The following is a 13,574-nucleotide window of genomic DNA, read 5'->3' on the forward strand; positions in this document are numbered from 1 at the left end:
TTCTTAACTAACTTCAATCACAAACTGAGAATTACACCCTTATATAAAATTACTTTTATCATGTGGATATATGTAAAACCTTTAAGAATCGCAAACTAGATTATAATGAATGCGCTTCTAAAAGTTAAATAGCACAAAAGCATGGTACGTTTAATAATACTTCTGATACCAAAGAAAACAACTATTGTAATACCATGTTTCCCCTGCTTATTTAATAAGTGCAACTTAGAAAATTTCATTAACCATACAAAAAGCTTCAGTGCTTTCTAACTTAATTAAACATAAATCAAAGGAAATTATTAAATATTATTCAGAAACATTATATATACTCAACTGTTTGCGTTTTCTGCGTTTCCTATGATCAATAAATTGTTTCTTTTTTTTTTAGCAATACAAAATTAAATATCATCTGTTTACAATTGAAATATACCATTAAACAGAGCTACCGTGACATAAAAGCTGTTTCATAATCAATAAGTAACTTATGCCAATGGAAACACCAAAATCTTAAAGTTACAGTGGTAGCATTGCATTCCATATTTTATTTATTCAGGTTTTATATATTAAATATTCAAGGAAATATACACGAAAAATATTGCTACAATTTAGCTAAGATTGCTGGATTAGCTGGTACTGATGCTTAGTGAAATGAATAATTAGGACGATCCTTAAAACATTTTGGTTCCCATGTCTTTATATATACTATTGTAACTTATTTAAGCATTACAAAAATAAAAAGTGATGTTAAAGGATGGAAGTTTCATAGATAAAGACGATATAAAGAGTACCCAGTACGACATAGAAAACCGGAAAAATACTATTATCATATTATACATGAACACAAAAAGAACCGATTCTAAATAGCATTGTCTATTTAAAAGAAAGGTATAGGTAAAGTATAATTGATTCGTACATAAAATAAATTCAAGAGCTGTACCTGGAATCTATAACATAAAAAATCATGTAGGTGGTATGGGTTTATTGTTGCTGTTCTAAAAAAAAAATTTAACTGAAAACAGAAATGCAGTCAAATTAGTTTCAGTATCTTCAGTATTTTAAGATATTTTGCGAAAAAATACTTTGCATTATCAGCAAGTTTTTTATAAATGTCTTTCAACAAAGTTTAACGGCTTAAAAGAATCGTGAATTTCTTTGATTGTTTTTTTTTAGATATTGACGTTGTTCTTTATCTTAATTTTGATCTTAATTTTGTATAATGTTTTTTAGACACTCCTTAACAGGATGTTCCCATGTTTTAACACAAAAGACACTGGCATGAAAAAGACAGAGGTTTTGTTTCTTTATCCATATTTTGTTGACCTCTGATAATTTTGGCGTTAGATTGGTTAGCAAATATAATAACACTGCATCTGAAGTCACAGATCTGTTAAGAGATATTTTTACACATATATGTATTTATGGATAAGTTAAAATTGTCGAATTTTTCTACTGTCAAATCAGTATTACAGTATCTACTGTACATACATATATAAAGTAGTATCTGTAGTATATACTCAATGCCGAGTATGGAAGCTCAGACGAAAATTAAATACGCAACTCTAATTTACTATACATACTTGAAAAAATACTACGAAAATACAATTTTACGTCAGAAATATTATATTTTTTTTTACAAAAAATACATATGAGTACTTAACTTACATATTTTTTTTAAATTGCAGTAATTAAGATTTCTAACCACTTCAAAAACTATACTAACGCTACAACATGAATTTCTCGCATGTCGAATACTCAATTATAAACGATGTTAGCTCCATCATAAAACACTTGCTAAGTGTTAAACTTTCCATTTCACTGAAGTCCCATTGACACACCAATTTCAAAGCGGATGGTAATTTGGTGATGTTTTGATTTGTTATTCTTGGCTCTTGTATGGGTGAAATCCGATAACAAGTGCAGATAGCAGCGCGTTCGACAACCACCAAGGCTGACGGAACGAAAATAAGGATTGTGTCTATTGGGTGTGTCATATCATGCAAATTCATGCATCACTTACACCCACCACCCCACCACACCAACACCGATATGAAAGAAGCACAAAGGGTGTGGTAATTAGCATTTTCCCAATGTGTTCACCACAATCCTTCAAGTTAACTTTTTTGTAAAATATTACCCAATAAATTTTTCACATTTTTGCCTAAAGACAGCAATTTTCTGTTTTTATCGTTTTAAATCATAAAACTAAAGATAGAAGGAGTTTTTTCATATTCAATTTTATTGTTTTTTCATTTTTCGACTTCTATTAGTTTAGTTAACCTAATGTTATATACATTATTGCAAGCCTAAGGTAAATGTTCGAAAAAAAAATATATATTATTCTAATACTGTAATCTAATCTTCTAATATAAAATCAGATAACTTTTAATCATATATTTATATGCAATCTGATATGAGATACGTGAATTATTAACAGGAAGTTTAATTAAGACTGTGTCAAGTAAGCAGAAATAATTTCATAGATTCAATAGTTTGTACAACAATAGTGTAGTTACCATAAGCATTATTTTTAATAAATATTTTCCTTTGCATCACATAGTGAATTTGTAAATACACTCTATCAATAACATACTCGAAAAATAATCACTAAGTCTTACAAGTTTTATTCAAAAAATAAAGTATGAACAAACTATATTATTAAACGTTTTTGGTTGTTATCTATTACACAGGTCGTTCTGCTCCCCCGATGGAAGGGACTTTCCTGATAAAACTGTTTCTGTTCTGTATTTAATACAACTGTTTTCGGGGTCCAAACTCGCAGTAAAGTGGCACCGGCTCTGCCATTTCTAATATACAGTATGTGCCTAGCTTAAAATAATGCCTTTTTCTGTCGATTTCGAGTCATACAGTTAATCCTGGAAAAAAGAAACTTTAAAGCGGGTTAACGGATTTTATTGCGAACCTCATATTCTACCCCTAGGTATATGCTCCTATACATGTACGGATACATTATCTTCCTCAATCTCAAAAAAAAAAATTAATACGCAGGTTTATAATATTATTGCAAGGAAATTTTATTACATACAAAATACAACTAATCATTATTAATATCAATACAATATTTTATTATTAGTCATAAAAACATAATTGCTTTTTAATTCAGACTTTTATTCAATTTTCTATAAGTAAATCTAGCACCCGGTAAATAAATGAATAATTTGACTTGTTTATGTATAACGATAACGATAAAGACCAGGTTAAGGAAATTTTGAGGAAACGCCCAACTTAATAATATAGTATGGAAAACACAAATTTCTATTAGATAATAACTGCTTCTATTGCCTTAAATGTCCTTGTATGTCGAGAAAAAAACCAAAAATTTTTTTTTTAATTTCAACCCAGGCTATTTATTTTAGAGGTAATCGAAGTATAATAATTCGGTTTGTTAAAGAGACTCAATATCATTTACACAGGTAGTTGCAATATTTTCGAAATCCTATGTTAACACTTTTATTTTACGTAAATTCCAGTACAATTCGTTATCATACATATACCTACATATGTTATAGGTGAATTATTTTCCTATGTTCATAAGAAATCCCTGTGCAAAATAACAAAATTTTTGAAATAAATTGTTATTTGTTAAATTATTTATTAGTTTATATACCTGTTATTAAAATAAGTGCAGATAAACTGTCCTCCTGTTTATATTTACATTACCAGGCAACTGATATGACCTAATATTAGTATAAAAGATATCGATTTCCTTAAGGCAGTATAGATACTTGCTTATGCTGAATAATAACCCATATGCACCATAAGAAGGGAAAATACAAACAATTATTTTTATTTATCAACAATCAAAACAACTTTGTGATCAAATATATCCAACAATCAAATCTCAGATTTAATATCAATACAATAGAATTTTTCTCGTTTAAGAACTTACAGTTGTTTGTTCAGAGTTATTTACATATATACAAATTTAAGTTAATTGCTTGGATGAGCGTATGGCCGCAGGATTATAATTAGATCTTAATAGCAATGACCATCGTTCATGCTACCATTACGGTTGTTTTCCTCTTAACAACATCTCAAATTAATGATTGGATGTTGATTGATTGAATGTACCCAAGCTGATATTTCAATTAGATAGTTTATTCAGAATATTTTACCATTTAGTAGGTATACGGTAATATTTAAACTGACTTGAAAACTTTTCTACAGCAAAAAAAAATTAATTTTGATTTACGAAGATTTTCTTGCGATGATTTATTAAAATAAGTCTCATATAATCACTAAGACCGTGTGCGAGTTCGAGTAAATTGAAGTAAAGTAAATTGAAATTTCTTAGGGATTTTTTGCACTGCTCTGATGTAAATATTTATTTAATTATATATTGCACTTATTTATTATTTTTAGTTAAAAGTTTTCAAATTTTTTTATTTATTTACTAAACATCTTATAAAATTTTTACTGGTAACACCTAATTTACTTAAATTTTTTCTAATTGACCATACTTGAAATTCTGGTAAATACCAACATTCGCTGCCATCTCGACATAATTTACTATTTATAACGTATATGATTGCTTGATTGTATTTCAACGTTTTTAGTAATTCTATATTTCAACAGCCACGTTTTGGTTTTAAATATGAAACCAATTTGCTAAAATCAACTTAATATAAAAAAATTCTAGATTAAAGTAATGCCCAACGGTGCTGAACGAAAATTTGTCGCCATGATAAATTCAATAAATTGACTTTGATCCCCTTGACAAATAGTGCAATAAAAGGAGATCAACGATATCTCAACAATAAATTGCAATATTGTAAATAAACTTAATTTATTTGGGTCAATACCATAAACTGTGGGAGTAGTTTTTTGAAAGAAAAAATTTTAAAAAACTGAACGGAATAAAAAAATTATCTGCCATTAAATTAGCTGGTATTTTGAAAGAATGCGAACGGAAATTATTGATAGTGATCGCGTCGCGAAAATGTTCAGCGCCACTGCAAAGTTCTTAATTCTGAGTTCTTCTGAATTCAGAGCAACACTTTAGGTTTATATTAAGTGTAAATTCATATGAAAATGAAGTCAATGTACACACAAAAGATATTTGTCAACACTCTCTAATATCACCTACATTTATATATGATCGCAGTATGTGGTATATAGGTATGATCAGATCGCGACAAAATGTATTGCCTCCATTTATTGTATATTAAATGGCAGAATTGCTAATTTTCTGTTCGACTGGTTCGAATCTTTTGCTCTTGAACTGATTTTATTGCCTTTCCTGCTTTCGCATGTCACTTGGGTGGTCTCTGGAGTTAGTGATGCACACATTATTCACATAACTTATATGAGATATGAAATGGTTTTTATTTTTATGAGGTGTGGACATTAAAACAATCAAGAAAATAATAATAATATACAGTCATGACTAATCATAATGTTATTGAATTTATTTTAAATAATTTAATATTTCAAAACTAAGATTATAACTAAGATTTAAGTGAGTAAAAACGTAGTCACTATCACAAAAACTATAAATGAAAGTGTAGTGCAGCCTCTATTTTTCCTGACTTTTAAAATAATATTTTTGTCTTCAAATATTTTATTCATAACTTGTATGTATGCATTTTCAAAAAAAAGAAAATAATTTTATTTTGAAATTGTTTTAAAAATATTTTCAAATTATTTCAAAATTCGTTTCCGCTTATGAATAAACTCTAATAATTATTATGAATGTAAATATTTACAATTCATTACTATACATTAGTGAATGAAAAATATATGTCAGTGTTTGGTCTATACATTTTTAATATATAAAAAATTATTTGTATTTGGAAAAGTGAAAGAAACTCCTTAAAAAGCGTCGCTGACTTATGCAATGGTAGCAGCCTCTTCATTAGCTTAACGAGTTCGTTTGCGGACTTCAAAAACTAAATCTCATATCGAATTTTCACTATTTGTTGCAGACTCATTATGTTGCCGAAACATTTCGCAACATATTTCGTCTGCACATAACCGTGTGCACCATAAATAAAGTAATTTTAATGCTTTAATTGAAATTTATGCCATTTTTATTATTATTTCTTACTAATGTACAAATTTTAAAAGAAATAATTAAATTTTTTAAAATTTTTTCACGATTCATATTTGAAAATTATATGCAAACACATATAAGCAAACCCGAATCTAGAAACTAACTGTCAATGGAATGGACATGACGTTATATCACAAAATTATTGCATATTATAAATAAATTATATGAGTTTTAATGTACATTAGCTATAATTTGCAATAGTTTTGTAAAAGTAGAAGATATTTAATTTATATATGTATTTTGTTAGTTTAATCTTAAAAGTTTGAATTTATATCATATCAAATACAGCAAGAAAACAAAATATGAAGACTTATTACTTCAGTATTAAACTCATGAAATTGTTTTTTTTTGTTTTTTTGTAAGTTCATTAAAACGTCTGTTTCTTATTATTTTACTTTTATAATATAATTGCTGCTTTTTTAACTTACCCAGATTTTTGACAACATTCACCATGGTCTCATATTTTTAAGTCTATTATCCAATTCATCGAGTTTACTATTAATATTATAATGAATATTAATTGTAATACCGAGTTAATCTTTCATTTGCCAGCATCGCTTCAAATAATTTTTATGCAATCAAATTAGTTTTTTATCTTATCTCTAGTGTTCTCTTAAGTCAACAACCAACAGACTAGCCAACAGATATTTATCAAATCTAACCACAACAATCATATAAAATTCAATATCACTTACATATTCTAAAGCTAAAACATCTACCTAAATTCATTCAGAGAGACAAAATTGAAGATTTTAATATATAATAATATCAGTCCTTACTGCACAACTCCTATAGATCATGTTCATTAGTATCAAACACTTGTTCCCCTAGCCTTTTTAGTCAAATAAATGCCTGCACATCAATATTCCTAGAGAGATATTTAATACTCAACCCCTTTCCTAAAATTACCAAGAATATGAAAACAAAACTTTCTCGTTTATTGAAAACAATTGTTCAGCTTCTACTCCACATTCTGTTTTTCTACATCCTTTGAGAGCACAAGGATGAATATAAACAACAGAATTCCAAAGACTTAATGTGATCTAGCTGCTCTTTCATGATTGTACTGTATTTCCCAAACCGATACTGTTATGTCGATCCAAAACTTATCACACTACAAACAATATCAAATCCACTCTTATCCAATGGTTTTAAATCATCCCTCAAATCCTCTTTTATCCAATGCTTTTAAATCATAATCGATTTTTTAAATTTTTCTACAATGACAGACTATAAATAGTCAAATCAAATTTGTATTATTATACTTTGCAGCATTTGGCATTCGGAATTTAGATATATTGAGAATAACTTCAGAAAATACATGAAATCCGAAACATAGTATCTGGTATCATAGAAATCTGATCCAGAATGTTAATGCAACAAAATCACGACATGAAAATAGATCAAAGATAGCTTAAAGAAGATTAAATAGTTTGCAATGATATATATAAATAATCTAATGAGCTAATAATTTTCGGAAAAATTAGTAGGTATTATGTTATATTTGGATATGTTTATACATTTATTGATTTATATCCGGTTTTTTATTGAGCTTGAGCAAATATAAATATATAAATATAAATTATTTGAGTTGAATATCAAATAAATGTTTAGCAACAATGACAATTGGTATATCCTTTATTAAACAAAAATTAAATTTATTAAAATTGAATGAATAGATACATATTAATATCTGAACATTTTGTTTGTTTTATAATATACCTATAATAAAAAAAATATAATTTTCTTTAGTTGAATATACTTTTTAAAATAAATTTTAATAATTAAACCCTTTTTCTTTCAAAAAAAGTTATAGTACTTATGTGTAAGTGCTTTCATAAAACAAATTATAAATAATATATTATTAATAATACATATTAAATGTTAAAAAAAAAATATAATATCACTAGTTTTTGCATATAACTTAAAACTAAAAGTTTATAAATATGTACCAATTGATATTTTGATTTATTGATACATCATTATTAAAGTATTATAATAATAATTTTATATTGAAAATCAAATTAAATAAATAATTTACTGAAAAGTATTTGGTCACATCTCGTGAATTTGTAGTGTACATTTTTGGTCAATAAAAGGTTACACTTACAAATTGTGTAAAAGTGAAAATATTTATTTTCTTTATGCAAAAACATGTATCCAAAAATTCACATAAAAATCATTTTATATGGAAAATCATATAAAATGTTACTTCATGACTCTGTATCTTGTTACAAATTTAACCTACGCAAAGTGCACGTATGCATCTTGTGAAGACATTGTTTGGCTATTGCCCGCATTTGCATGTTAACATTTTCATTGACAATTCAGTATTACAAAGTAAGAAAGTATCTTTGACTTGAACTAACAAATTGCGACTATCTGAAGGTATTTCACTTATAGAATTCATATTCAATACATAAAAAATTGTTTAGCATTTAAGCAAAAAGTTTACAATTTTCTGCTGATTTTAGTAGACTTTTTACTTAACTTTTAACCCCAGAAGATCGTTTAAATATTTTGAATGAGCGCGAGTATTTTGCTCACATTTGTTGAAGAAGAAAAGATTTGTACATGATAAGAGAGGTATTTGTTAACACAATTGCAAACAAAACTGTGTATTCTTTTTTCTAAATCAGAAACTAAGATGGACTTAGAAACTTGCCTTTAAGTTTCTGGCTGTTATTCGCCTGGAATTTTGGTTTTGACATAAGTAAAACGAAATTTAACAACAACTGAAGTGAATTACAGATATTTGGTTTACTTATGAAAACCAAATATCCCAGGTGAATAACAGCCACAAATTTTATATTTAAAGAATTGTCACACAAAAAAAAAATTTTAGAAAATTCAATCAAAATTCAGTACCATGAATATTTTGGACATGCGAACTTATGCCAAAATTTGCAACTTCAACAACTACCAGCAGTTGGCAGCACTACTAAAAGTTGATTTCATTTGTATAGGGTTGGACTGACAACTAACACTTTCTTAAAGTAATATTTATGTGATTAAAATGATTGAAATAATTTAATAATTTAATTTCATAGCAAAAGTAACAAAACTCCAGCAAAAATATGCGAACATAAAAAGTCTTTGGATCAGTTGGTTAAGGTGCGCTGATTCTGAGCTTCATATTTGGCAGGACCCGAGTTCGATTCCTGGTACTTGCATTCTCAAAAATAATTATTTACGAATAATTAAATATAAGAATTATTTCCAAGACCACTGATGAAGGGTATTTGGCAATACTCGAAACAGCTGTATGGTCAGCCAAAAATTCAATTAATTAAAATAATTTAAAAAAATAAATTTTTGTTGTTGTTTCATTTCTGTTCGAAAGCCTCTTTATAATTTAATTTAATAATTTAATTTAATTTAATAACAATATGCTCTCTACCAATTAGCACAGCTTAAAATGGAATAATTGAAATCAACACAAGCTGTGTGTGACTGCAAGAATTCGTCGAATGGGACTTCGATCGAAAATAATTAGCAGACAATTGAGATCATATATAATACTCTGAAGTTTTATAACATTACTGAAAAAAATGTAATTTTTTGGTAAAAATAGTTCATCAACTTCCATAGCTACATTTTTAATAATTCATTCCATATATTATACAACATTCCTCATGTCTAAAAAAGGCTTCTGATTATGAATATTATGACTGGTATATTTATTTATAAATTAATATTGATTACATATAAATAAAAACCGATATTTACTAAATAACTATTTTGATTAACTATATCATATAACTGCAGCAACTAAAAAGTTATCCTTCTTACAGCCCTAAAATCTGTAAATTTACTAGTCAAATATTAATTTCGCTAAAATTTACATATCAGATACGTCGGCAGCTGAATTGTGTCATTTAAATTTAATAAATTATACATACGAGGAATTTTCTAAGGTATTTAGAAATCCCCGGATTATTCATATGCGTGTCAGTAAATAAGGACAGTATTCGCTACAGGTACGAAAATGGTTTGTGGGTAAATTTTTGTGGGATATTTGGAGGATGCCAAAATACCCAATGTAATTTGGAAAGTTTGTAAATTTATTTCACATACACAAGCCGCGACATTTGGTTTAGGTATAGAAATGATAAATACAGAATGCAGTTACTATGACCATTACCAAAATTGTAACCTATATCTTTATGTTAAATTTTCAAACAATGGCCAACCTTTCTGTAAAATTTTAAGTTATTATTTTGCTAGAAGCCCTTCTTCCTCGCTGTAAAATAACTTAAATAAATTGATTTTGGAATCAACCCATCACAATTCTCTATTAATTCTAAGAAGAAAAACTATTTTTCTAATGATAAAATTAACGCATTTACAGGTACCGGAATGTTGTTTGTTGCAAATTATATCACTAAATGTATTTTGGGAAACGGAATTTATTATTAAAGGAACAGATTTCAGAAATATATAAAAGCGCGTTTTACTCTGTATGAGATCAGTTCTACAAAAATTCTGAAGTAATAAGGACCGCGAAAAATTAATAAAGTCAAAATGAATAGCAAAGAAGTCTGCCGGTTATCATGGTTTATAGTCGATACACAATATGAAAAAACGAAACCAAACAATGAAAACAGATATTTTCTGATACATTCAGTCGATCTCTACAATTCAGATGTCAGTTCCATGTATATAAATAGACTTGTTAAGTTTAAGTACAATGGCAAATCCATGGAAGGAACACTTTTACTAGCTTCTGATGATTATTGTTATATGCAAACTGAATTGGAAGCTTTGAAAAAGAATATGACTATAACAGAATATAAAAAGGAATCAATTAACAATGTGTGTTATCTAATTCAATACCAAAAGGAAGATGCTGTCAAACATATAATTGTACAACACAAAGATTTGTTTTGGAAATTAGACAAGAATACAAAGGAAGATAACAATATATTGCAATTTATTACAAACAATAAAAAAGAGCTGTCTGATGATTTGTTATCCATTAATGCCACAACTTCTTTGGATCTACGAGAATTTGTTGAACCTTTTGTAACAGACGGCGAAAGTGAATATAAAGTTAAATTATTGCAAAAGTACAATAATAAATATATTGCAGAAAAGCAACTAGTAAAATTAAAAGACAATTGCTTTAACTTGATATATACCGAAATAGTTTCGAAAATTGATCTATCACGAGATCCTTGGATGCTCTTACAATTTACTAATGCTACAAGTGCTGTATATTATAAAATAATGAAATACAATAAAACTGTTCGACAAGCTGAAAACTTATATAAAGACGTTGTAGCCTATATACAAATGGATGGCATCGTATATCAAGGAATAATACTACTTAAATCTTATAATTGTGATATAATAAGAAATGCTCTTCAGATTCTGAGTGAGTACGCATTGCCTGCCTCATTCTCTGTTGACTATGATCTTATAGAAGAGATGATCGTCGAAGAAACTGGACAGAGGAATGAGTTGGAGAGTAATGATTTGCCCACTTCAAGCATTTATGCTACCAATAGTGTGAGAAAAATAAAGCAACCGCAATATAAAATTAAACCGGCATCTAAAGTTATGATGAACTGTAATGATTAATTTGGGTTATAATTAATCTGATAGTCGATAAATAAACGACTTACAAAATAATAGCTTACCCATTTTAAGCTTGACTTAACTAAAACAGTTTCAATACTACATTATTCAACAATTAGTGGACAAATAAGTGATAATGGAATACTAAGAAAAATGGAAGAAGAACATTAAATCTGAATAATGTGATAAGAATAAAGTAGCCGATAGCACAAAAAACCTATATCTATGGTAAATATAAATTTCAAAAATTAATGTGAAGTATTAACTATATATATAACTTATATATTTTAAAAATAAATTAACATAGCTGTTATTAAATTATATTATGCAGTATTTTTTAGATATTAATATAACAATAAAAATTAATAATTGTATAATATATAAATTTTTTAATTAATATTTTCTTATCATAGCAACTATTAATATATAAAAAGTAGTTATAATTTATATATGCGTATATATGCATTTATAATGGCCTCATAATCATAAATTTTTATATTTCATACTCCATTAAGAGATTAAGGATGTCAGGAATGATTTCCATCTATCTCTATTCTGTCATAGTTGTCTGAGCTCGTTAAACGATTTACCAGTTTTACTGTTTATTGTTATGTTGTAGTGTTGTCTGAGCTCGTTAAACGATTTGCCAGTTTTACTGTTTATTGTCATGTTGTAGTGGGCCTGCCTCTAGGCTGGGTTTCATGGAAGGTTCCACATTCGCGCTGCGTGCGGTGTATCAGCATGCGGTTTTCTATCCACTAGTATTTTTTTTTTCGGATTTCAATATTTATAGATGTCAGAAATACATCATATTCTGGAAAGCCTGTTGAGATTGATGAATTACGATCACGTGAAATCACTGACATATTTTATTTATAGAATTTTATCGTTATTGATCATTTAAAACCCCTAGGATTAATCTCAAAGCGTATGTTCTTAAAGAAAGAAACTTGTAACATCGCGTTAATGGCACAATGCTGTTGTCTTTGCTTTTCAATGATCAAGAAAATGATCCAATTTTAAAACTATCCACTACTAGGAACTAGAAAAGGGCAGTAAAAAACAATGTCATAAACAAGCAATCAAGGAGTAAAATAGATGAATAAACAACATATAATTCAAAAAAATATTTATTTGTTATAAGAAAATTCTCCTTTATTATCATAAAAAAAAAATAAGATTACTTTTCGAACAACCTTATATCAAAAATTTACGTGAGTTTAGAATGTAAATATTGTCTGATTATTGATATGTTATGCTTCAAATATCTTATACACTTTCTAAAGATTAAAGGAATATTTTATCCTCTTAACTAAGTGTTTTGAAAGTACATAAATTATAAAACATTTTTAGTCACTTCCATATAATTAAGTGCATCAAAATATATAAATAATTAAAAACAAATTTTATTGGCATATTAAAAGTGGCCTAAAAGGTCCCCTAATAGAGAAAGTTGAAACTTAATACAAAATATATTTTGTAGTTCATTGAAAAGCCTGTAAGCAATATTTAACTAACTAAAACTTTACAACAAATTGTAAGCAATTGCAATAAATTTTTACAAGTCATGTTACTTAAATTTCAAATCATCAAAAATCAACAACGCAATTTTTGGTGCTCTTAAACAAAGATTAGATCTGCGAAAAGTAACGTTGCACATAACCGCTTTCCCTATGAATTTGCATAAACGTGCAGAACAAAGTTGGGCAACTGCAAAGAAAAGTGAAACTGAATCGCTCAAGTTGAGATACTCATGAGTTGATACTAGATCACATATATGTAATGCAAAGAAAACTTCATAACGCGGGTTGCGTCAAATGTTTCTGCATATAATACACATCTATTGCTTATGATGAAACAGAGGTCCATAATAATTGTGTCATCGAACTCTAAAAGTAATATTTATTTTCCACATGTGACAAAT

General features: G+C 27.6%; 1 protein-coding gene across 1 annotated transcript; it reads left to right on the plus strand.

The window, feature by feature from the left end:
* Positions 1 to 10,479: 10,479 nt before the first annotated feature.
* On the plus strand, positions 10,480 to 11,653 carry LOC119680531 (early boundary activity protein 3). Its single transcript, XM_038093385.1, has 2 exons — positions 10,480 to 11,111; positions 11,163 to 11,653. Exons 1-2 carry the CDS (start codon positions 10,595 to 10,597, stop codon positions 11,651 to 11,653), a joined length of 1,008 nt encoding a protein of 335 aa, XP_037949313.1. The 5' UTR covers positions 10,480 to 10,594.
* Positions 11,654 to 13,574: the final 1,921 nt, after the last annotated feature.

Source organism: Teleopsis dalmanni, chromosome 1, assembly GCF_002237135.1.
Source record: "Teleopsis dalmanni isolate 2A chromosome 1, ASM223713v2, whole genome shotgun sequence".
Taxonomy (NCBI): domain Eukaryota; kingdom Metazoa; phylum Arthropoda; class Insecta; order Diptera; family Diopsidae; genus Teleopsis; species Teleopsis dalmanni.